General features: G+C 37.6%; 1 protein-coding gene across 1 annotated transcript in view; it reads right to left on the bottom strand.

Moving 5' to 3' along the window:
* The window catches only part of Elapor2 (endosome-lysosome associated apoptosis and autophagy regulator family member 2), a 170,550-nt gene extending 148,061 nt beyond the window's left edge, over window positions 1-22,489 (bottom strand). Inside the window, 1 exon segment of the mRNA XM_047562761.1 lies at window positions 22,143-22,489. Coding sequence (XP_047418717.1) covers window positions 22,143-22,331 — 189 coding nt within the window. The 5' untranslated portion in view covers window positions 22,332-22,489.
* Window positions 22,490-27,441: the final 4,952 nt, after the last annotated feature.

Raw genomic sequence — 27,441 nt, 5'->3', positions numbered from 1 at the left:
ATGAATAACTATAAACAACATTATATATACACTATTATTCAATTCATTTAAGATCATTATAGAAATAGATATAGAAGCCAGGCTTGGTGGTACACACCTGTAATCCCAGCTGCTCAGGAGGCTAAGGAGGAGAATTGCAAATTCAAGGTCAGTCTGGGCAATTTAGTGAGATCCTGTCTCAAAATAAAGTAAAAATGACTGGGGATATAGATTAGTGGTAGAGTACCTCTGGATTCAATGCCTAGTAGCAAAAGAAAAAGAAAAAGATGTAAAATACTTAGGGGCATTATGTGTTTTAAAGTTCTTAGTGAATATTACCCAGCTGTTAATGGAATGTCTGTAATACTCCTATCTGTAGATTACGAGAGTTCTTTCCCTTAGCACACTCTTTCTCAGAATTTTCTCAGCTAGCCTCAGAACAAAGACTATCTTACAAATCTGAGGATCATTTTATTTTCTATTTCAATCCTCCAACATACAGTTATATTTGTATTTTGTGAATTATTTTCAATGTGCAGTTTAAAATTGAGGTACACGCATACCTTTACAAGGTTAAGCCTTTCTATTTAAGAGTATCGTATAATCTCTGCTCAGGAATCATTCTTTTAAAACTTCCCTGTGGGCTACAATTACTTTCAAATGAGAAGATAAGGCTTCAGCAGTTGAAGGCCATAGATTATTGAATAAGGAGGATTCAAATGAAAGGCAGGTATAACCCAGGAACCTGCCTCAAGTCACTAACCAGAATCTTTTCCTACAGAGGAAAAAAAAGAAATAGGCCAACTGTCAGGAATGTAATTTACTACTAAAGTAAATTCTCCTTATTCTGGGTCACTCTATAAACCAAGGCAGAATTATAGAAGGCTGAGATGTCTAAGGCTCAAAACCTTGTCTTGAAGAATATAAGTATCTCATGCAAAATGTTTAAATTCAATTGACTTAAATGACTAAATGAAATGATGGAACCAGTCATCTATTGGGCGGAAAAAAGTTGCAAACATGGGGTAGGGGGAAGAAGAGAGAAAAAGGGGAAACGAGAGAGTGGTTGGGGGAGAAATAGCACAGGCCAGATTTGATAAGCCTTCCTGCTATTTGCAGGCAATACCTGGTTTCTAGACACTATCAAGCTACATCCCAGTAAGACCATAATGAACAGGAAAAATTCCCATTCAGTTAGGAGTACTCAGTGAGAAGCAGACATAATTCCTGTTTCTCAAAAAATATAAAACTAGAAGGAAAAAAATCATAAACTATCAAGCTCAACAATTCTTATAGATGATCTATATCAGTGTCTTTCTTTTCCAAACAAGAAGACAAAGCCAAGAAAAAGAAGATACTCAAGGTCACACAGGCAATTAGCGATAAAAAAAAAAAAAAAATAGGCCCATAACAGGGTCTCCTAACTCACAGTCCAATGCTCACCCCATCTTCCTCTCATGCACACATAACCAATTGTGCAACACCACCCATAAATTCATTTCCACAATTTTTTAAAAAGGTGATAAAAGTAAAATTTTTCTTCTGAGTAATTAAAATTATACTACGTTTTTCAGGCTGATATAATGCCAGTTCCATATACAGTATTTAAGAATTAGTAAGCTTCTAACACTCAGCAATTAATTCTAATAAATTAAAAACATTTCATTTCAAACAAAATCAAATTTGGGCACAATTTTTCAAAAAACCTCAACATGTTAGACATATAGATTGCATTTTTTAAAGAACTGATTCATTTTCTGGGAAAATAAAACCTGTTAACTAAAAATTTTTGTGAAATATTATGGAAATAAAGGTGCACATTTCTGGCAGGCCAGGCCAAGAAAAAGAAAAACAGCAGCTGGCACAAAAGAAAACCTTAAACAAACATGTTTTCCTGTTGTATTTGCTTGAATAAACCAGTCTACCAAAATATAAAATCAAGACCTACACATATATCTGCTTCCATATGTTCTTTGTGATTCCATCAGTACAGTCACTGAGGAAGCAGTAATGAAAATGTGTCTTTGCAGAGTCACTAGACATGAAGATGTAAGGGGAGAAGCTGGAAGGCTGTGATCTCATGAATGCAGAAGATCAGATTCAGCTGTCACTGGACAGTATCACTGACTAAGTAGACTGTGAAGCCAAGGCAAGAATCCATCCTGAACAAGTGTCTCCTTGCTCAGTTAGCATCTCATCTTCCACCAGGTTTCATCTGTGGAGAAACCACTGAGAATATGTTCGGGCTCTCTTATGCTAAAGAATTGGCCTCATGAGTCATTTTTCTTCTGTTTAAAGTTAAACAATATAAATTTTAAAAAATATATTTAAACTAAGTATACAAAGTTAAAATATCAAAGCTCTTGCAAGAGATTTAGTCAGTAGCTATTTTGGGGCATTGCTGAAGGTTAGGATGCAAAGTCAGAAAGTAAGTGAAAAAATATGCAAATAAGGATTCTTTTTAATACACATTCTCATCACAAATATTTTGTTCATTTAGGTTTTATATTCTTAAGACTATAATGAAGTGATAAGCACTAAAAATGCATCTTTCATTCCACAATTAAATTTACATTCTACCTTCCTTGTTGCACTGAAGAACTTAGAGTTAATGGGTCCATGTACTGACATCCACAATCCTCAGTTATGATCTGTGTTTTACGATTTCCAAATAAATTATATTAATAGTCACAAACTGCTTCATATGGATACATCTTAAAGGCCTATATTTTAACTACAACCCAGTGCTAGAAAAGAAGCAACTCTACAGAGAGAACAGGAGATCACACACCTGGTTTTATAATATGACCCAATTTCTATACTACTTTTCTTGGTGCAACAACAAAAAAATTCTTACAACAAGCCTAATTTCTCTCTATAATGAGAGTAATGTACTTTCAGGTGAGATGTTGGCCTTTTTTTAGAACTACACTGTGCTACCTTCCTGATAAGAGCAGGGAGACGGTATATTATTTAATATATTTCCCCCTCTAGCAAAGACCCTTTATCTCTTCTTCCCAAGGCAAGAAAAAGTTTCCATCTACTAGCTTACAGGTTCTATTGTTTTAAACATAAGAATAAATGAGAAGGCTAAGAAAGACTCGATCTTCTGTATTAAGAATAAAAACTATTAAGAGACAACCTCCCTAATTCATTTTATGTTTCTTTTTTTAAGAGGAAATTATTTTCTAATTCAGCAAGTGTTCATTTTACATTAGGAAACCTATCTCCTTCCTAGGTGGTCTCAGGTGGCACCTAATGTCACCAAGACTGAATGGAGAAACAAGTAACTGTGCCTAAATATCACAGCAGAAATGATTGTGTTATTAGAATAAAGCAAATAAGTAAACAGAAATTAAAAGTGTCATGAGTTGATCTGTGTTCCCAAAATTCATGTATTTAAATTCTAACTCCTAATACCTTAGAATGTGACCTTACTTGGCTTTTATGGACCAACTCAAGTCATGATGAGGTTATAAGACAGGCCTGAATCCAATATGACTGAGAACCTTGTACAAAGGAAATTTGGACCAAGTGACAGACGTAGAGGGAAGATGGTCATGAAAGGACATAAGGAGAAGAGGGTCACCTACAGTCAAGAGTAAAGGCCTGGATAGATCCCTCCTTGAGCTCTTAGAAGGAACCAGCCCTGTCAGCAACTAGGTGTTAGACTTCTAGCCTCCACACTTTATAAGATTCTGCTCCTTAAGCCACCCATTTTGTGGTATTTTGTTATAACTACCTTAGAAAAGCAATACAAAAAGATATCTCCAAACTAGAATGAAGGGGAACAGTCATGCAATATTAAGTGGCTGAACTTTACTAAAATGTCTCTGATTAAGACTGGAAATTATAGGTACACCTCATTTTAGGAAATTCTTAAACAACATATCATAAATTTAAAAAAATAAAACTAGAGTTGATATTCTTAGAATAAAATCCTGCATTTGGAAGGAACTTTAAGGTACACCTTACTCAGCATTACTCTCACCAAGCAACTATTTATACTTTCCCCTTCAATCAACTTCACACCTGACTAGCAAAGGTCCTGCAAAGAACTGCCTGTTCCCAGTGTCTGCCTCCTTGCTTCCCATTCCCTCCCAATGCACTCCAATCAGGTTTTTGCCTCTATCACTCAACTGAAACTGCTCTGTTCAAGATCTTTGAAGACTTCCACCTTACTAAATCCAAGCACCAGTTCTCAAAATTCCTCTCCTAGCTCTAGTAACAATGTTCATTCACTCTAAAACCCTCCAACACCATTCATGTGGCCTCCAGAATCCCCTTCTCCCTCTGTTCTCTTAACTCCAGAATTGCCCCAGTGCTTGGTTCTTGACCTCTTCTTTCTCTAGCTAAGTTCACTCTAAGGGAGATCTTAGTAAAACTGGTCACCTCTTTCAACACATGTAAAATACATTTGCTATACAACACATGTCCAGAATCAACTAGCTTCTTACCACTCCATTCCTAAAACCTCTAACTAAGCAGCCACAGTGCCTCATCTAGATTCCTTCAATAATCTCATTCCTCTGTTCTCAAACATATCTCTGCCAGTCTATTTCACACATAGCAACTTGAATGATCTTTTTACCTGTAATTCATGTTATTTCTGTGCTCAAAACCCTCCATGGCTTTTATCTCATTCAGATGAAAAGGCAAAATCTTTAACTTGCCCCAAAAAGCACTATGTGATCTGCCATGCTCCACCCACCTCACCTCTGTGTCCTCATCCCTGCCATGTCTCCCTCTTCTTTGAACAGTCCATCTGTATGCTCACTGAAGGCCTCTGCACTTGTCATTCCCTGTGTCCAGAGGCTCTTTCCCCAGTTACCTGGGTGGCTTGATTCTGTTCTTTACTGAGGCACTGCTCAAACAGAGTAGCATTGGTGTATCCTAACTTCTTTGATATCCCATCATTTTGTGACCTATTTTCTTTCTATAATTATCAGCACCTGCCATGTATTTGTATAATGTCTATCTTAGTCCACAGGAACAGGAACTCACGTGGTTTTGGTCTCTGATGTATTCCTGGTATCTAGACCAGGGATAAACATATGAGGGACTAAATAAATATTTGCTAGAAGAATGAGTGAACACCACATGTCCTGGCATAGATTCAGTGTTAAATAAATGACAATTTGAAAATTAGTCATTAGACAAGAGATTCTTAACCCTGGCTGCACACTGGAACCTGGTACCTGCCCTGACCTCAGAAATTCCTAATCTGGAAATAAACTACAACAATCAACTTCATCAGACTATGAGTTACTAAAATAAAAGATTTTTTGTGTAACTCTTCATAGTTTAAGGAGATATAAATCTGCTTTTGGAACTTGGTAGAAAACTAAGCACTGGGGTTCGATTTAATAGTCATTTAAACAAAGGTTGCAGATAAAACATAGTTAGATGAAGAATGGTAACAATGCTTCTCCACCAGTAGGACTGCAGGTGATTGTCATTTTTTCTGCCTGTTCAAATTATTCAGATTGTTTTAACATTACTTCTGTTTACAGAAAAATAAGACTTAATAAAAGTAAAGGTGGGTATGATCACTCAGACAAGACATACAAAATAAAAAGAGAAAAAGACCAAAACCACAACTCTGGGGATAACTGGCATTTAAGAAAAGACAAAGCAACAGTGGCTAGCTAAGAAAAGAAAGATGAAACAATAAGAAATACAAAATTGTAGTGTCTAAGAAAGCAAGAAGGAGCAGCCTGGAAGCTGGGGCAAGTGCTGCAGAGAGATGGAGTATGCCAAGCATTAAAGAAACCACTGGTAGAGATTTTAAGAAAATGACTAGGATTAAAACCAGATTCTAGTGACTCTAAAGAGAGAAGCCAATTATGGAAATAAAGGTAGAGTCTGGTTTTGAAAGGAAGGCCAAAGAGTCATAGCTGAAAAGATCAGGTTAAAGAATAGCCTGCCTTTATCTATGTCCACCATAGAGATGCAAAATTCACAACCATGATGCCAGGTGAGCCATATGCATTCTCCCTGTCCTGCCAAGGTCATCAGCCTCTGCTACAGAAGGTGAACTCTAAGAAGAGATAAACCTAGAATGAGACATGTCATCCAGTCATAGCACATACCAATATGCTTTGTCTTCCAGAAACAAAAAAATAAGAAAAAACATTCTGGAACCTCCAAACTTGCAGAATCATCACTAGTCTAAAAGAACTCTCATCTTGCTCTAAATACAAACATATTAGTCAACCAAATTCTCATCATTTCCCACCAAAAATAAATAAATAAATAAAACCTAGCTATTTTGCTGGATTTACTTATAGTAATATAATTTCAAATAATATTTTAATTGTCCTTCCAATTGAACACAAAATCTGCTTTCATTATCCAGAGTATACAAATGCCCATAATATTATGAGGAACTAAACAAAGTCCTCATTTTAACCTCTGGAAGAGTAGAATGTGATCCACCATTCATACCTAACTGCACTCTGAGAGCATGTGTTCATTAATTGATAATGAAATGATCTACAGGCAGGCAGGCAGACTCCCCAAAATAAGCATAAGTACATTGATTAACTGAATGATTAGCTTTTCAAAAATCAAGAAAGCAAGAGAACGTATCTGAAAGGCACTAAATACAGAGTGAAACAGAAAATCACCTCCAGAAATGTCTCAGAACGTCATCATTCCCACAGTGCTTACATATTTTAGACTGCTGCTGCTGAACTTTATAAATAACCTATTTGGATACTGAATGTTCACGGATTAAATGATCATATTAGGGTTAAAGAATACCAAGTATTAGGATTAGAACCATGTTATATCAAAAACAGATAGCATATAGAGTAGCAAATTGTGGTACAACCATGTAATAAAATACCAGTCAGCAATAAAAAAAAAAATGAACTTGATACACACCACAATAGAATAAACTTCAAAATCATTAGACTAAGTGAAAGAAGTCAGGTTAAAAAAAAATGTGCATGCCATATGATTTCATGTATCTATAACTCTGGAAAAGGCAATTGCATCTGTAACAACAGAAAGCAGATCATTGGCTGCCTGGAGTAGAAGGAGAGTTTGATTACAAAAGGAACCAGAAAATTTTTCTTGATGCTGAAAGTGGCTATCTTCAGTATAATGATAGTTTCACAAATATATACAATGTCAAAACTGACCAAAATGTATACACCAATATTCATAATTTAGTATATTTCAATTAGTCTTCAATAAACTCTTTTTAAATTGAAGCAGTGCTTTATTCTACCCATAAAATATCTGACCAACACTTTCAAGGAGTATTATCATTCACTTAAGGATAAGGAGCCGGGTGCGGTGGCCTACACCTATAACCCCAGGGGCTCAGAAGGATCCCAAGTTCAAAGCTGGGCTCAGGAGGATCCCAAGTTCAAAGTCAGCCTCAGCAACTCAGCAAGGTGCTAAGCAACTTAGCAAGACCATGTCTCAAAATTTTAAAAAAATAAAAAATAAATAAAACAAACTAGGGATTGTGACTCAGTGGTTAAGTGCCACTGCATTCAATCTCTGGTACCAAAAAGAAGAAACAAGATAAGGAATGAACTAATTATTAAAGTGGTTAATATGTCTAAAACATTTGGAACAATATGTGGGTCATAATAATTATGAAAAGTCTCAAATAAAAAGGGATAGAAAGCATTAAAATGTTGTAAAAAGAATTATGAGCCATCAACATTTTTCTGATTTTTTCCTTAGTGCGTATTGTTTTTTTTCAACAGCGGGGCCTGTCTTTTTCTTTTTGAAGTTTTACACATCTGGTTTCACATGGCAAAGTACTATTACTCCCTTGCTCCCACTTACTCTACCTTTTCATTACAACTTTTATTCCCAAAACTGTATAGATAAAGACAGTACCAAAAAAGCACCTGTTGTGTGCTGCTTATGTGGGAGAACCACAGACAGCTCTGCTTCTTTATAATAAATTCTCTGAAATCAAGAATCTAGTAGAGACAGAATGAGATCACCTCAGTTCATCAGTATGAGAAGGAAGTTTGCCAGCCAACAGAAATTGGGCAACAGAAATTCTGCACAGAGCTACCATCCTCAAGAGAGGAGGCTCAATAGCCACCTACACACCTTGCTTTTGGGTAACACAGCAGTACACAGAGCTCTCTTCATTGAAACATGTGGAAAACTAGCATCTACCCAGGAGACAAAAGATTTCTGAAGCACAAGAGAAGGAAGTACCACCTTGAGAAAAAGGAATGATTGGAAAATGATTGACTACCAGAGAAAAAGATGTAAATAGCTGCTTGGTGCACTTAGTAAGAGTCAATACATAGCCTCTAAGATTCAGTTGTGCCAAGTGGTAAACATATCAGTTCTGCAGAGGCAGAGGTAGAAGTGACAGGGAGACAAAAACATCCAACCTTTATGGCTGGCCAGTTTTGTCATCTTTTGCAAGTTATAAATTACCTTTGAGTTTCATTTTCTTCATCTCTAAAAGTAGAGATATGTATTGCTGTATTAATAATTACGATTAATATGAGTAATATGTTTCACATGCTTAATTTCTAAATAAGTGACGCCTGATGTCCAGAAAAACAAAGATAAGTTAACAAAACTGCTCTGTGAGAAACTAAATATTCATTTCTAAAAACCAATGACTTTTCAGGAATATCAATTAAAAGGTTAAATTGTTGGAGGAATCAACCAAGTAAAACAGTGAGAAATACAAAGGCTGAAAAATAAAGAATGTCTCAATAAATGCTAAAGCTGACTATGTCCTCAAAACAAAGATAATGCTACAAAGATGACATTTTTCCTAAGTAAACAAACTTAAGAGAATCCAAAGGAAATTGCAAAACTTTTCAAATATTCTGAGGTTGAACCAGAAGACTAAATGAGTAAGAACAGCTTTGAAATCTTTGAATAAAAGAGAAGCATGCAGTTCATATAAAACCATATGATAAAACTGTGTGGTACTGGGGATTGTACCTAGGGGTACTTAACCACTGAGTCACACCTCCAGCCCTTTTTTATTTTTTGTTTTGAGATAGGATCTCACTAAGTTGCTTAGAGCCTCACTAAGTTTCTGAGGCTGGCTTTGAACTTGCAATCCTCCTGCCTCAGCCTCCAGAGTCACTGGGATTATAGGCATGTGCTGCCACGCCCAGCTTTGTGTGCATTCTTGGTAACAACAACGAAAAAGCCCGTAAAGAAAACAGTACAAAAAAAATCTAATGTGTATGTGTGTGTATAATATACCATGTGTTATATATAAAACAATAGATTATAAAGAATATACATTTATATATACTCACATATAGAAAGATGGCATAGAAAGGAAATCAATAGAGAAAGGATGAATTATAGATTGTTCAAAATACTATTTATAAAAACAAGCTATCCAGAGGACAAAGAGACTATAGTTAGCCCTAAATAAAAATTTTAATGAGTTAAATTATGGAAATAATTTTATAACATATTGTTAAATGCAAAAGAAAATTACCATACTATATTCATAGATTATTCCCATTTCGTGGATGTTCATAATGTAATATATGCAAAGAACACTTGATAATGTGATAAAGGCAGTACAGGTTAAGAGTATAAGCTAGGTAGCAGCTAAATTACTCACAAGTGCTAAATTACTCACAAGTGCTAAATTACTCACAAGTAATTTAGCCATACTAGAAAATATTAGGATCATACTCATTAGTTTGTGGGATGAGTGAGTTAATACATAAAATGCACTGAAATTTTACCTGGCTATTGTTTTTATTAATTATTATTCCTATAATAAATGCTAAACCATTAAGATTAGTGTTATTATTTAGTGGGATTATGCATATTTTATTGCTTCATTTTTCTAGAATGCTCATATACTGCTTTTAATTTTAAAAAGTGACAAATGCAAAAGCAAAAACAAAAAAATTGGAGCAAATGATGCTAATACTTATCTGCTCTTTAGCTAGAGGCACTTCCATAGCACAACAGGCTCTGATTATATTAAAACATCAATTGTTATTTTGCCTCAAGTTATTTCCTAGTAAGCATTATTGATAAGCTCAAGAACTATGAAATAAAAGTATATATTAAGTGTACATTTGACAGGGCCAATTCTTTCTGTTCTCAATTTTAGGATATTAGATTAATATCAAAAGGGCATGTTTTATGTTTGCATTGTTGCAAACTTAGAATAAAGTGCTAAGCATGACAAAATAAGAAAGAATGTTTTAGGACTAAACCTCCAAGGACAGATTGAATTCACCCTGGTAATAGAGGCACAGGGCAGTAAACCAAAACCCATCGTTCCCATAGATGCAACCCAGGCCAGCAGTCCCTTCAAAGCAGGAAACTTGAATGTTCAGAGTACAAAGAAGCAGCTCCTACAGATATAAAACACTTTCCTGGATGAACTCAATCCTGCGTTCTTCTGTCTACTTCCTACTAATCCAAATCCTGTCCTCTAAATTAGCATTATACCAATGCCTCTTACACACGACTGCACTTAATATGTTTGAAGCTCATTATTGTGGCCCCTAAGTCTTCTCTAAGCTAAACTCCCCGATTCCCCTGACTAGTCCTCATGTGACATACTTTGCAAACAATTCACCTTCCTAATTTATATCTCAAGCCAATGTCACTCTATTTCAATATCCCTCTGTAAATATCTTGAATTCATGACCAAAACTAAATGTCTACCTTACATGAATCAAGCACTCTGTTCATATCAACAGAACTGAAGACCCTCCATCACTGCTTTTAGCAGACATGTGACATATATGGCTTCAAAATACTTTTTAGTAAGATTTCCCCATCCTATGCTTCATCATGTAATTTTCAGAACCAAAAAGAACAGTCTACATTTAAACTAATTATGTTTGTTTGCTCATTATTCTAACCTTTCAAAATCATTTTGAATCCCAATTCTGCTTTCCAACTCATTAGGCATGCTTCCCAGTTTTTGATTTTTAAAAAAATTTGGATAGCTTTCTCAAAAAGAAAGTATTGGTTAAAAATGGTAATAGTAAAACCCTAACAGGACAGAGATTAGAAAATAAGCCCAAAGATATTGCGCTAGAGAACATCCTCCAGCTTAGCATCAGTTCCTTAATAACCTTAATGTACATTTGTTTAAACAGCCAAGAAGCTGCCCAGTATCCCATCATAAATCACAAATTTCTGTATGTGGTCCATAAGGACATGAGAACAATCCAAATGCCTTGATGAATATTGGGAATGACCATGTCCATATCATTCTCCAAATTCACTGGTGCCCTCCCCATCAACCTCTAGCAAGTTTCTGTGCTAATTAATCACTCTCCACTGACTATGCCTCCTCGGAGTCATCAAATGCTTCTCACTCTGCTTGCTCCTTAAATGCTGGCATTTCCCTAAGCACCCTCCTCAATACACTCCTCGATACAATACACCTTAATCTTCCAACTGTCTCCAGGAGACCATGTTTCAAATGTCTCATGGGCATTTAAAACTCTGTGCAACACTGAACTCATCCCACTTTTCCCCAGCTTCTTCCTACCTAGAAGTCATGGGAGACTGAAATGTATCACTCAGTCACAGATTCCCGAAGATGAGATCTCTTTAATAGCTGTCAAATCCATCTCTTCCCACCCTCTTAGTTTTCCCATTAATTTGTTTAGCTCTGTTTGGGTTTTCATTTGTTTATTGCTTCTCCCATAGGAGAAAAATACAGTCTTCTAACTGATCTTCCTGCCTGCCTTAAATATAATGCCCCTCTTATCTTCCTCTACTCTCAACAATCTCAACAATCTTTCTAGTTTGATGTTATTGGCTCCCCACAGCCTGCCTTATGAGTCCCTCAGTCTCTGCCTTCCTCTTCACCTAAGAACCTCTTGCCACTCCCACTCACATGCCATTTGTACTGGCCCTTAAACTGTCATATTATTTAATTCCTTTCTGCTGTTGCATGTGCTCTTTTCTTCAACTGTGATATGTGGGCTTCTGTGCATCCTATAAAGCACTTCTGAAAATCCTTCAAAACTGAGTTGAAGCATCACTTGTGCTGAGACCAGGATTCCTTAGTCTGGTTCAGTTGTTCCTTCTGTGCTTCTTTACAACCCTGTGCACAACTTCCTCTCAGCACCTAGCCCATCTGTACCATAATCACAGATTTTCCTTTGAGTTTTTCTATGAGAGAAAGATATGACATAAACTCATTAAATGCTAGATGAGCAAATAAACCTATGACTGACCACCGAAAAATAACAAAAAATGAAATAGTTCTGTTTTGAAATTTCAAAAACACACTCATAGAAGAAAGAATACCAAGTTGAATCCAAGAATTCTTATACACGTTGCAATTGTTTCAGCATTTTTCTCAGCCAAACAAATGAAAGATTTCACATATTTCAGGGATTTAATAAGGTACTGTGTACCAAATATTAATTTTTTAAAGATTAAAACATATCCTATTTGATATGTCAAGGGAATAATTCCATATTATTTTATGGACTAAATAAACAATTGGTTTCTCTAGGTATTATATATCTCAAGACCTATAGAGGAAAAATCTAAGAAATATTTCCAGTAAACATGTTATCCTTACTATAAAAGATGAGTTCACATAATAAGGAAAACAACAAAAATACCTAAGTCGAAATTCTACAAAGGGGAAATATGTGAAAAGCTAAGTGAAATTTCTCTAAGCACACTAACAAGTGATTAAATTGCAATAACAGAGCATTTTCTACCATTAACTTAGTAAAAAAGTAAGTTTTTAGTATTGGTTGCTATTTACAGTAAAAATGTTATACTACAATTAAAAACTACCTACTTATCAAAAATTAAAATTAAAATTATTCATACACACACACACATACATGGACAGGGCCTGGCACTGTCCATGTATGTGTGTGTGTGCATATGTGTGTATGTGTTTACAAACACATAAACATATTTATGGTGCTTACAGTTTATTGGGGGAGGGGAGAGTCATAAATATAATAAATGATTAAAATATATCTTATTATTGATGCTTAAAGTGCTACAGAGAAAACTAAAAGCATGCTATGGATGTAGAGGGGAAGGGGTTGCAATTTTAAATAGGTGGCCAGGGAAAGCCTGACTGAGAAGGTAACAATTGAATAGAAACCTGAGGTACATGAGGGAGAAAGCCTACTAACTACCTGAGGGAAGAGTGTTCCAGGTAGAAGAAAGAGACAGTAGAGAAGTCCTGAGAAAGGAGCTCAAACAACATATTCTAGAAAGAGCAAGGAGACCAGAGCAAAAAATAGGAGGTCCATTCTTTTTTTTTTTTTTTAATATTTTTTAGTTGTCAATGGACCTTTATTTTACTTATTTATATGTGGTGCTGAGAACTGAACCCAATGCATCACACATGCTAGGCAAACGCTCTACTACTGAGCCACAACCCCAGCCCAGGAGTTACTTCTATGTAAATATTTCATGTATTAGAATCTTAATCCCCAATGCAGTATTCTGGAGGTGGGGCCTAACAGGAGGCACCTGGGTCATGAAGGTTCCACTCTGTGAAGAGACCATGCTATTATCACAGGAGTGAGTTCATTGTGAAAGGACAAATTCAGGCCCCTCTTGCTCTTTCTCACCCTCTCTTACCCCACAACCTTCAAGGATACAGCAAGAGGCCTTCGCCCAATGCAGTTCCTTGATTTTGAACTTCACAAACCCCCAGAACTGTTAACCAAACATTTTATTTATTATAAATTAACCCACTTGTAATATTCTGAGGGAGAAGGACAAAATAGAGTAAGACAGGGAGAGAAACAACAGATGATATTTGAGGCTTCAAGAAGGCCTAACTGGTCACCATGAGAGTTTTGGTTCTGAATAGTCTTGTAACACTTTCAAACCGAAGAATAGTATGTTCTTACATGTTTTAATGTGATCTCTTAGCTGCACTGAATGATCAAAATGGGAAGTTACCACAAAAGCCCAGGTAAGATATGATAGTGTCGTAACCCAGAAGTCATAGGCAAAGTGGTAGAAGTCCTGACTCTACCTATTTTGAAGCACAACAAGAGAAGCTGCTAATAGGTCAGATGTGAGACATGGAAGAGAAAGAAATAGATGGAGCTACTGGAAGGGAGGAGTTGCAACTGAATAAAATAGGGAAACTCTAAGTAGGTTTGGGGCAAATGTTAGGAGCCCAGTTTAGGAATGTGAGATTTGAGATATCTATCCAAGTGGTAAAAAGGTTATGTTTGATGGGAATCCAGGGATGGTCTACACATGAGAAGTAAATTTTGGAGCTATCCACATGTCAGTGCTATTTAAATCCAAGAGGCTGAGAGATATCAACAATAGTGTGAGAATGACAGAAAACACGGAAGGGCCAAGAATTAAGCCCTACAATGTGCCAATGTAAAGAAGTCAGGGAGACAAGGAGGACTTGCAAAGGCTGAAAAGGAATATAATGGGGTCAGAGAAAAACCAGGAGTACTGTTTGCTTGAAACAAGGTGAAAGTTTTAGTGAGGAAAGAGCAATTTTTGCACAACTTTCATAGTTAGAAAAGAATACTCCTGTAACATACTTTGGTAGATAAACAATTAGTCTACCTACAAGCTCGCTCTTTCACTGTTCAACCCACCATCAGAGAAACATTGCTCTTCACTTATGAGAACTATAACCAATATTACCCATTGTACTGCAATTTACAAAACACCTTCAAATGCATTAGCTTGATCTTCACAGCAGAACGTAGAAGAGGCAGTATTTATTATTTGCATTTTCAGCAAGGAAAGATACAAAAAGGCTGATGTGCTCAAAGGCACATTAATCAGTGGCAAAACTCAGGTTTGAATCAGGTTCTTTAATTATCTTCAGTACTGCTTATACTGTGTCAAGAAGACACTTTGCAGCAGGAACAACGTAAACACACACACACAAACACACAGCTGTAAATAGCAAACATTGAAAAATATTTACCAAGAAGGCTGCCATCCCCTATTATTATTACTAGGTATTTCTATTCTAATGCATTCCTAGGCAAAGGTACTTACTGCTGTCCATGTTTGCTGCTTCTATCAGGCTGTGATCTCTACAGCTTGGTGGCAATATCCTCTGCATCTTACTTTAAGTGTTTTACATGGATATCGGTATATAGAAGATAATGGAGAGGCCGAGTAAGGTGGCACATGCCTGTAATCAGCAGCGTGGGAGTCTGAGACAGGAGGATTGCAAGTTCAAAACCAGCCTCAGCAAAAGTGAGGCACTAACCAACTCAGTGAGACTCTGTCTCTAAATAAAATACAAAATAGGGCTGGGGATGTGGGTCAGTGGTTGAGTATCCCTGAGTTCCAGTTCAATCCCTGGTACCCATCCACTCCCCCCAAAAAAAGAAGGTAATGGAGAAATTCTGGTTGAGGTTCTTCATAAGAAAGTAGATCTCATGGCCCATTTGACATAATTATTTAAAGAATTTCTAAGATGCCCTGCAGAAGCAGGAAATCAGATGGTTAACAGTTCAAGAAATTTTAGCAATGAAACAGGTCCCTGGGTTTTAGGCCACTAAACTGTGTACCTTTATTCAGTGGTCCTTACACATAATATTAGATGAGCTGTTTATAACACAGAACACTGGACCTCAACCCCAGAGTTTTTGATTCAGTAGGTTGTGCGTAGGGCCCATGAATCTGCATTTCTAATGATTCTTGGGTAATTTTGACACTACTGATCCTCAGATCACACTTTGAGAATCAATGACCTAGAAAAAAAGAACCATAACAGCAAAGCTTTGAGTAAGGGTAATATATAGTATCTTCAAATCCAAAGTTGTAAACAAAGAATAAACTTCAGTATATTCTGATCACTAGGTATTTGAGAGCCTTAAATCTGGTTCAATTGAGAGAACTACAAATCATGATTAAATGCACCATAAAGATCAATTTCATATAACTGAAAAATCAGAAGCCAACCACTTACTGCATTTTTAAGGCAATGATTAGTTCTTCCAGAGAAGAGGACCTATGTTTTTACTTAGCTTTAAAACTCTAGTAGCTGGTGCAGTGGAGCATGCCTGTAATACCTGCGGCTTGGGAAGCTGAGGTAGGATCACAAGTTCACAGCCAGCCTCGGAACTTAGCAATGCCCTAAGCAACATAAGACCCCGTCTCTAAATAAAACATAAAAAGGGCTCAGAATGTGACTCGGTGGTTAAGTGCCCCTGAGTTCAATCCCTGGTACCAAAAAAAAAAAAAAAATAGTGATTACATGTAATCACTGTTCAATGAATGGGATAAGGTAACTCCCTTCTCAATGAACACATCATGTACTTGGGGAAACAAGGAATGTGTGTCCAAAGTCTCTGAGGAAGTACATGGCACCTTTGTGTGATTTTAAAAATGGTATCCCCTTTGAGATATGAATTGGAACAAGGTTCCCTTCCTCTAGATGAATGCAGACCTATGCCAGGGCAGACAGCTGGGCACTCTGAGCTCTGAATGGCTTCTAGCTCCTCCTTCTCCTCAGCTGTGTGCCCTCATAGAGAACACAACTCACCCATCCACACAGGGTGGCCCCATGTGTATGTAACACTTGTAGGACAACATATGGATGCTAGAGAGGAAATTGGAGGCTCTGACTAAAATTCAGAGAAGAGAAAAGATCTATTGCCTTTTGTAGTTCAGGAAGAGGTAAGGGAGGGTATTGGAATTGATTTAGGCCAGGAGGCTTCCTCTGTCTGAAAAGTTCTATCACTACCAGCCATGACCTTCATACAACAAACTCCTATTCATCCTTTGGGTGTGAGCTTTTCCAGGGGAATCCCCTTGTCTCTTACCCCAACTAGGGTGGCTATACACTCCCACTGCATAGTCATTTTTCATTATAGCACTTGCAAATGTAAATACAGGATATGTGGGTTTGTTTTTAATCTGCCAAGAGATTATAAAACCCTATGTGGGCAGAGGCTGTGTGTGTGTGTGTGTGTGTGTGTGTGTGTGTTCATTATTTTAATATCAGTACCTGGTACATAAGTATATAATAAATATGTATTGAATACTAAAATATTACATATAACATATTCAGAAAGGCAAAAGGATTCTTCAAGGGGAAGTAAAAGGCAACCAAAATTTCACTGGCATTTTCTAACAATAAAGAATAAAAATCCAAGACACTGCTGAAGAATACACTGTGCCATTCTATATTATGTTCTGCTATTTCCATCCCCTGTGTTAAAATATGACACTTCACAGATCTGTCAACTCTTAGTTTTACATTGTAAATATTGATGGTGTGAATACTTGCTCACATTTGCCTAAAACATGAGAAATGGTTCTGAGCATAAGAACTTGAAATGGAAAATTCACCTCCACAGGCATTACAGGCAGGATTAATTATGTTAACTGCTTAAAAACAGAAGTGGCGTCCTAACTCCTTCAGTGACAGGGTGACTCTAGAATCTCTGTCGCCTTTCCCCATAGCCCATGACTTACAGGAATTTCTTGCACAAAGGATATTTCTCAACTGTTGCCCTCAAAATGTGGAACAGAACACATGGCCATTTACCAGCCTTCTGATTTATGTGGACTTAGAAGCCCCAATATCTTGGGAATCTAGGAAGGCCACGTAACACAATTCTACCCTATCACTATGGCCTTACCTCCCATTGATATCAACTCATATCCTCTACCTCATTGATATCAACTCATATCCTCTACCCCATTAATATCAACTCATATCCTCTACCCCATTGATATCAACTTATATCCTCTACCCCACAGGAATTATTCTAGCACCAAGTACCAAAGTCATAATTGCCAAATTCAATCTCTTTTCAGTCCTCATCTTATCAGGATTTCTTTGGGCAACTGACACAACCAGCCCTTTCTTCTTCAAAGTTATTTTTCCTTTCCTCAAAACTCCATCCTGTCACATTTCTCCCTTTCTAGCTATTGATTTTTCAGTTTCTGTTCTCTTTAACATTAGCAAAGACCCAAGTCCTATCTTTGACCTTAGTTCTCCTTGAATGATTTCAGCTAATCCAGTAGTTTCACTGCACCTCCCAGTCAAGTGATTCTGAGATCTCCACACCAGCCCAAACCATGCTCCCGAGCAACAGAACCTGATACCCAACTGCTGACTGAACCACTCAAAGTCACTCTCCAGAAGGAACTTCCTCATCTCATGTCCCTCACCCTCCATCACCTGCAAGTTAGCAGTAACTTCTCTAATCAAGCCAGAATCTCTCAGGCCCTCATTCTTCACATCATTTACTATCACTTCTATCACCTAAATCAAGCCCTCTTTTCCACCTTCATTGCTACTCCTTAACTGAGGATCTGCCATTCTTTACCTGAACTATTACAATCACCTCCTAGAAGGTCTCACCTCTATTTCCCACCCATCTAATGGGGCCTCCATACCATTGCCAGATTAAAGCATGTTACTCCTGTTTTAAATCTTCACCTACCAAATGAAGACCAGCTTGTTAGCATAATAAAAGGTCCCTTGGGATCAGCTCCTGCCTGCCTCTCAGATTTACTTTCATTAAGCTTCTCACTGTACGCTGTACTCCAATGATAACCAATTATAACACAATGCAGTTTTGTGTTTCTGCCCCTTTTCAGTCTTTGCTCCATACAGAAATAGCTCTCCCCAAACCAACACACACCTGAACCTTGTCTTTTTGCAAATTCCTACTCATTTTTCAAGGGTCATTTGCTTCCTCCATAGGACCTTTTTTGATCCTCCCCAGTAGATTTGACTGCCCCTCTCTTCTCTCACGGCACCAAATCCCTTAATTGCAGTTGTTCATTTACATACCTGTCTCACCCTTGCCCACATATATTTTTTTATTTGTGATTTTACATCATGACATTTTGACTGCAATACAGTGTAAGCTGAATAAATGTTTGTAGAATAAAAAACTGTTGGCAAAAGTCATCATTCAATAAAGATTCAGACAGACCAGTAGAATCACATTATGCATTATGCGAGATTTTAGAGCGGTGAACTAAGAATCAGCTACCTCGTGATTTAATTTACCAAATTTAAATAATGCATACATAATCCACTTAGTTCTGTTCTTTTTTTCTCTCATGCACTCCATCTTTTAATACCTTACTCCAACTCTGAATCATTTTCTGGCCTTTTTATTTCTCCTTCTGGCAGCTCAATTAAATCCTTTTATTCAGTGAGTCAAAAACCCCATTCCAATTCTTGGGCTATCCTATGAATCTCTGAAGTCTTGCTGTAGACCCTTGCTGAAATAATAGTATCTAGCTCTACTAATCTAACAATAAAGAACTCTTACATTCATATAGATTTTTCCCTTAATAAATTAATCTCATCCTCACAAGAAAGTACATAGGTCAGTTTTCATTACTTCTATTTTACAATTGAAAAACAGATACCTAGAAAAATACCTTCTGTAAATTCCTCCATATGAAAGCCCAAGTACTTCTGATCTTCTGATATCTGGTCCTTTTTTTCTTTGAATGCCATTTACCAAAGTCACATCCTATTCTTGTCCTTCATCTGCTGGCACATTGACTTTACTTTTATTTCTCTCTTCCAAACTATCAGTTCCTGTTTGTGCCTGTACTTCCATTCTGTTGATTTGATCACCAGCTGAACATTCCAAAGCAATTTTATTTTCCTCTCCTTTTCAACTCTATAATCCAAGGATGTTGACAAAGGAAACTGTTTTTTATGAATTTCACCCCAGAGTCCAATCCTCTGCAAGAATCTAAGTGAAACTTTTACTCATACCCAGTTGTCTTTTTGAAGGGCCTTTTTTCTGTTCTCAGGCAATCATCTCTAGATTACTCCCAGGCCAATTTTCTGTGCTTCTTTTCCTTTCATTACTCTCCCCTACAACCAGGCAAAGAAACTGCTAGACTTTGTAATTTAGTTAAGCAGGACTACTTTTATAAAAATACTAATAAATGATGGTGAGACAAATGAGATTTAGAATGACCTCCACCCTGTCTTTTGTACACAGTTTTCACTCCCTTTAATATTAACAAAGAATGCAAAGAGACAAACTGGCATCAGTGACACAGAGCAATTACTTTTCCTGTGCCTTTGTTCACAAGAGTTGGGTCCACACTTCCACAGCTGTGTATTGGAGGAAAGCACTAAACTCAAGAGCATGCCCCCTCCACACCCCTTACCCTTGAAGCCTGAAAATCACTTGCCTCCTTGCTTTACTCTTAAAAACAATGTCACAGAGAAACAATGATCAAGTTTACACATTAGAGCAGCTGATTAGATTAGAGAAAAGCAGATATTGCCCTTGGAAGGCCACTAAGCCTTTTCTATTTCCAAAGGATTCAACTCACAGTTAGTTAATGGTCATCAGAAGGAATATAAATGGATCTGAAACCATTTCTAAAAACACAATTAACCACAAGCAGGTTCAGTAGCATCCTCTTAGACATTTTGCCTATTCCTATTGTCAGAGAAAAAAGTCAAATTTGAGAGCTAAAAAGATAAATCACATGCAATTTCTAAAGTCTATAAAAAGCTGGGATTGACTAAACACAGCCTTCCTGAACCTTCTGTGTCATTCCCCCTACCTCTTTCCATGCTTCTGCCTTAGGCTGTAGACTTATTCTCCATGCACATGTGTGCAGAACATCTAAAAGACCAGTCTGCTTGCAACAGGCCAGTAGAGAAGTAACCAAAGTATCTACTCTACTAGCCTTGACCTTCACCTATTTTGAACAGATTAATAAAAATTAATGTTACAAGAAGCTTAAAGACTTTCCACTTCAGAAAAACACACATTCTGCATATTGGAACTGATGTTAGTTGGGGAGGGGGTTGATAAAGGATAAAGTTTATACTGTCACAGCTGTTCAAACTGAGGATGTCCAAGGAGTAGCTCTCCATAGAAACCTGGAAGAATGGATTATTCCCATGTGATAAAGTTGTAGGATACATATTAAACTAATTATACCAAAAACTCTGAGATTAAATATGGCTGCTTATTAAGAGCTTGCCCCCATTCCCCCTATTACAACACTTCTGTGTCTTCCCATACAAGCCTTTGATCTAATTCTCTTTCATTTCAGGCTGTCCTGGGACTTGTATTGTGGGAAAGGAAGCTGAAAATCCATGGATGGTGATGTCTAGAATGTAGATATTCTCTCATTCAAACCTGGGTAAAAATCAGAAGTTATAACAAAGTACACAGAGGAATAAGCTCTGGCCTTTCTTCCCCGAGGGATATTGGCTAACCTATTTTTGCTGCTTAAGTTCAAATGCCCCATCACCCTGAATCCTAGCAATCTTCCTAAATACAGGACCCACCTTTCATATCCTCTCCAACATAAACACTCAAAGTAGGTCAGAAATGTTGCTTCCTTCCCCTCATTGATTTTCATTAAGAAGATGCACTTTCTAGAACATTAAAAAGATAAATACCCAATAGAAGTACCAATGACACCCCCTGTAAATTTTTGGCACACCGAGTCTCGTTCCCCTAAAACCTGGAGGAAATCTTATCACCATAATTTATCCTTCTCGGCTGTAAATTCACAATAATATCAGGCTATAAAATACACAGCTGCACAGCTTCAGCCAGGTGATGAAGTACCTCCCAAAAGGAGCATATTCACTGTCTTTTCTAATTTTCTACCTCACCAGCCCGCCTCTTCTCCAAGTACACACTTTTTTTCCTACCCAATTTATATCCATATTTCGCCAGAAGAATGCCAAATGACACCACGCACTGGCTTAGAAAATCCCCAGGGCCTTATCAGGAAGGTGAGCGCAGGGAAGTAAGAGGAAGGTGTTTGTAGGTGCCCGGGAGTGGAGAAAAGGGGGAGGCGCGGGAAACCCTCCCGAGTCGGTATCTGGGTCTCCGGAAAAAACTGTAATGAGATAGTTCTCCACATCTCACTGGCGGGGCTTCCCCTCTTTGCATCCTCCCCTCGCTGAAATATCTCCCTCGACCCCGGGTCCTCAAACCTGGCTATCCAAGAGGGCACCGCAAAGTCCTTTTGAGCCCCCCAAACAAATGAGCGCGAACAGAAAACATAACCAGATAGAGAGCAAAGCCACACACCCTCTCCTGGCCAGCTACCAGGGGCGGGCAACTTCATCCCTTGAAACAAAACGAAAGCCCTGTCCTCCAACAAGGAAAAAGGTGATGATGGCAAATGGAGACATAAACAGGCACCCCCTCCCCCGCCACCCGCCCTCTCCGCAAACTCCAGGTAAGGGACCAGGTGCTGCTCACCTCCTGGCAAGGAGGAAGCGGGCGGCTGGAGGAGGAAGGCAAGTCCCCAGCCCAGGCCGCCTGACAGCCGGCGAAAACCCAGCAGCAAATCCAGGCGGGGCTCCAGGACGCCGCGCGCCCGCTGCGGGGCACCCCGGCCGGCCGCCCCCCGCCCCCGCCCCGCGCCTGCAGCAGGGCGAGCAGCAGCATCTCCGTCCTGCGGTGGTCGGCCGGCCAGCAGGAAGGCAGCCTCCCGGGGTGGGGCGGCAGCTCCGGCTCCCTGGCCACGAGGAGGGTGCGCTCACTGGACTCGCTGCTCGCTCGCCCCTTCCCGTGCGCCTGCTGACAGCTCCGCTGCGCTGGCGGCCCGGGCAGCCGGCGCCGGTGCTCCCGTCACGCCGGAGGGAGGGACCGCGGGACGCGGGCGCGGCGCGGGGGCGGGACGCGGGGCGGGGACGCGGGCGCCGGGGAGCAGGTGGCGCGGGCAGGGGCTGCGGCCCAGCGCAGCGAGTCTGGAGGGGCTGCTGTCACCGGAGCTGGAGCTTCATTGCAAGACAGGACGAGACAGGCCGGGGACCCCCGGAGTGTTTCCTATCTCTGGGTCCCAGCGGATCAGCAGTAGGGTCGCTCGAGGGATGAAGCCCAGTAAATACAGGTCATCAGGACATTATTTTAAGAAGACGGGTCTTTAAAATCTCCCCAGTGTCCGCATACACACACACACAGAGAAGCAACCTAGGAACGTCACTTAAAAGACCCGTGTGGGCAGCCTCAGATCCAATTTCTAGGTGATTAGAGTTTGCAGGAAATGGCGGGGAGGAAGGACTGAGGTATAGGATGTAGTGTGTGATTCCGTTTCTCACCTATTTAATGAAAATAATAACAGTACCTACCCCGGAGGGTTGTTATAAGTGTTAAATAAGTTGATGCACATAAAGCATTTACAAGAGTGCCTGAAGCTCAGTAGATGTGATAAGTGTTGATAATAATAGTAATCCTAATTATTGCTGATACTGGTATTATTTCATGGGGATGTGTAACCTTAGGCAAGAAAGTCTTTTTGTTTCTGGAGAAAGCAGCTTCTCCTGTACAAAGACTGGGGTGGTCTTTTATCTTCCATGCAAAAACTGAACTAGGTAGTGGGAACCAAATGGCGAACATGATGGACAGACCTCGGTAGCCGGGATATGGAGGGTGCCTTCTCAGTCTAAAATTCTGTGAATGAGTTAGTTGTCCTGTTCAAAAGAAGCCCAATTTTTGGACAATTGATTACCTGAAGAAACCTACCTGACACACAAAACATAAATTGACCTGAGTTTGTGTTCGGCCCTCACTAATGTTGGTTTAATAAACATTTTCAAGTGGAGCACTTTATCTATATACATATGTGTATATTCAGATATATATATATAGAGAGAGAGAGAGAAATATAAATATACCTAGATGTAGGTATAAATATATAGTTATAGGGCTGGGGATAAGCTCACTTGGTAGAGTGCCTGCTTCATATGCATAAGGCCCTGGGTTCAATCCCCAGCACCACACACACACACACAAAAATGTATATATATATATAAACATATATGTATATAGTTATAAATATGTAGATATATAGTGCAAATCATATGTGATGCATATATATCCTGCATATTCTGATAATATCTGTTTATTATCAACATTTTGGAAAATATTGAAGAGTTTCAGGAAGAATATAAAAATCACCAGGGATGCCACTACCCAAAGAAGACACCACTAGTATTAATGATATTAATATTTGGAGAAACTTCCTTCCTGTTATTTTAACTGTGTGTGTACTCCAATATTGGAATAATAATTTGTAAATAATTTTGCTTTTTTTTAACTTAACATGAGTACTCTTTCAAGTGGTTAATTTTAATAATTGCATAATATCATCTACTTTTGGATATACATGATTTACTATTGGATATTAGGCATTGTTGCTCAAATATTCAGTGTTAGTAATAATTCTAGAATGAATGTCCTTAATACATAAACCATGCATATGTTTTAATTTTCTTTTTTTCCATATTTTTAAATTTTGCATGATACTTTTCCAGGATTGATATCATCAGGTCATATATATGTCCATTTTTAAAGTTTTTAGTGAACAATGCATAAATTCTCTCCAAAAAATGCTACCAACTGTTCTCAGTAGTTTATGAGTATATCACATCACACTAGATTATGATACTGTAAATATTTGCCAGTTTGGTAGAAGAGGAAAATACTTTTATTAGTACTTTTAGTGTACTTTTATTATTAGTGCTTATGTTAGCTTTCTGGCACTGTGACAAAATACCTCAGAACATCTACTTAAAGGAGGAAAGATTCATTTTGGCTCCTGGTTTCAGAGGTTTTACTCCATGAGCAGCTGCATCCATTGCTTTGGGCCTGAAGCAAGGTGGAAGATCATGGCAGGAAGTGTGAGGTAGAGCAAAATTTCTCATCTCATAGTGGTCAGGAAGCAGAGAGAGAGAGAGAGACCCACAAAGGAGGGGGCCAAGAACAAGATATACCCTTCCAGGGCACAGGCCCAGTGATTGCTTCCTCCCGAGAAGCTCCACTTCACAATATCCATTCAATTATGAACCCATCAAAAGGTTAATTCATTCATGAGCTCAAAACCCTCATAATACAATCACTACCCTAAAACCCCACCTCTGAACCTTGCTGCATTGGGGATCAAGCCTTCAACACATGAGACTTTGAGGGACATGCCAGATCCAAACCATAACAGTGATGTTGAATAATCTTTAATATATATTTGCTGACTACTTGTATATATTTCCTTCTCATGTCAATGTGTATAAACTCTTCATTGGTACTCTGGCCATTTTTCTATTGAAGTTTTATCTTTTTTTATTGATTTATAAGCAATTCTTGTATTTTTTATGTATGTTTACCAAATATATCAAAAGCATTTTCCTCAGTTTGTAATCTTTCTTTTAATGTACTTTCCGGTAACCTTTGCTGAAGAAGACTGTCACTTTTATGTTCCTAAATATAGTGACATTTCCTTTTGTAATTTTTTCCTTCGTTTTACATTTAGAAGTATCTGGACCTCTGCAAAATCATACAGATACTTATATCTTCTTCCTTTGTCATTTCCTTTATATATTTTTTATTCTTCATTAAAATTTTACAAGAGTCAAAATATGTTATTATTTTGGAACATAACTAGCAATATCGCTAATTAATTGAAAACAGTTTTCTTTCCTTGTAAAAATAAAGGTCATCTTAGTCAATGTACCCAGGTTAAATGATAATTACAGTTTTTCCAAAGTAGGTCAATTTGTAACTAATGAATAATTTCATACTGGTGTCACCTATAGAAAAGATCTTGAACTTGGGTAATTAAAATCAGCATACAGAGAAAGGAAATCCAAAGAAAACGCTAAGATCTTCTTGAAACTATTATTTTAGAATCTAACAGATTATTCAAATAGTTTGTGATTAATCAGTAATTTACCCTTAAAAGTCTAGTCTCTTAAAATGTATTTTTTAATGAAAATTCCTAATGGAATTCTTTGGGAGAGATTTAACTATGAAGATTTAAACACTTTAAAGGCACTAGATGATCATCAGTTTCTTTTGTGCAGGGTATATTTGAAAAATGAGCTTAACTTTATTAAAAATCAATAAAAGCCTTAGCTAATGTGATGCTACACATGTAAGTTTGTTTTATTTCTTTTTAAGCTTAAAACTGATTGTGGTATAAATAACGCCAATTTTTTAGATTGACTAAGTACAAAGTTAGGAAATACTCTAAATATAGTCAAGTAACAAATTTCTAATAAAATATATTTTATGCAGTCAGAATGGAGACATTAATATAAAGTATTTCTACATCAAATTAGCAAAAATGTAACAATTCTGGAAAATGTGTATTATAGATCATACACTTAGGAGAACAGGTATTTCTGGAGAATAATTTAACAACATAACTTATTCAAATATGTTTATGCCTTAACCTAATAATTTTTACTTCCAGGACTCCAAGGAACTAGTAAATAAGAAGAACAAAGGTACTGAGCAAAAGTACTCACTATTATTATATTATTAAAAATGAAATGCCCTAAGTGCCCCCAAATAGGCAAATGACTAAATAACTTATGCTACTTCATGTGGGAGAAATACACAGATATTAAAAATTATGTTTTCCAGAGAATTTTAAATTAAATTGAAGAAATGTGATGATGTAATAAAAAAGTTAGAAACACATCTTAACAAAGTATGATGGTGGAGTGAGGGGGGGTTAAGTATGGTTTATGGAAGGAATATGATTAGAATAAAATAAACCAAAGCTGTTAGTAGAAATTATGTTGTACTGGTGGCAAAACAGATGTTTTTCTTTTCATTTTTATAGACTCTCTCTTTGCACTTTTTCCATAATTATCATGTTCTTTTAATAATCATTACAAACTACTGAAAATATTTGTGTTCTTTGATGTCAATCAATTCTACCTGATGAAACCATCAAAGATGTATACAAAAGCATAAGAACAAAAATGCACTTGTGAAACACAGCAAATGAAACCTAAATATCTAATACCAGGGAACCAAGTAAATAATGCTCCTTGATAAAAGAAAATATTTTTAGACAAATGTAGCAGCATTTATTTGAGCAAACAAATCATTCATGAATCAGGCAGCATCCTGAACCAGTAAGGTTCAGGGAATTCCACCCAGCAGGATGAGTAGGTTGTATTAAAAAAGAAGTGACTTATGGAAATAGCCTGATTGGTTATAGCTCTGCATTTGCCTTGTTTAGTTTGCAGCCCTAATTGGCTGAAAACTGGGCTGCTATGATTAGCCAAGTCTCAGCTACTTGTTACAAGAATATACTCTTAAGTTAGTTTGCAGTTTAGTACATATGGAGGCAAAATAATATGTTAGGCCAAATTTAATTTAATATGTTCAATGGTATATTATCCCATCACAAAGAAATATTTTATGGAAGGCGTCTGACAAAGGGAAATGCTTAGGAAAATGCTTTCAGTAAAGTGGGAAAAATCTGGATACAAAATTTATGCATAAGAGCTATACTGAATATAATAAAAGTATAAAAACATGGGCAGATGGATATGAACCAATTTCAGGATAGCAATTGCCTAGAAGAGAAGAAAGTAAAATGAGATTGAGAAGGAGTTTAAAAAGGGGCCTCATCTGTACCTTTAATGCTTTATTTCTGGAAGGGAAGAAGGATGAAAGGGACGGGGAGGAAAGAAGGAAGGATATATGAAAAAAATGTTGAAGCACACATGAAAAAAATGTTTTATTGTATTGGATACCAATTACT

Source organism: Sciurus carolinensis, chromosome 8, assembly GCF_902686445.1.
Source record: "Sciurus carolinensis chromosome 8, mSciCar1.2, whole genome shotgun sequence".
Lineage (NCBI taxonomy): Eukaryota > Metazoa > Chordata > Mammalia > Rodentia > Sciuridae > Sciurus > Sciurus carolinensis.
This window is presented reverse-complemented; position numbering and strand designations above follow the sequence as displayed.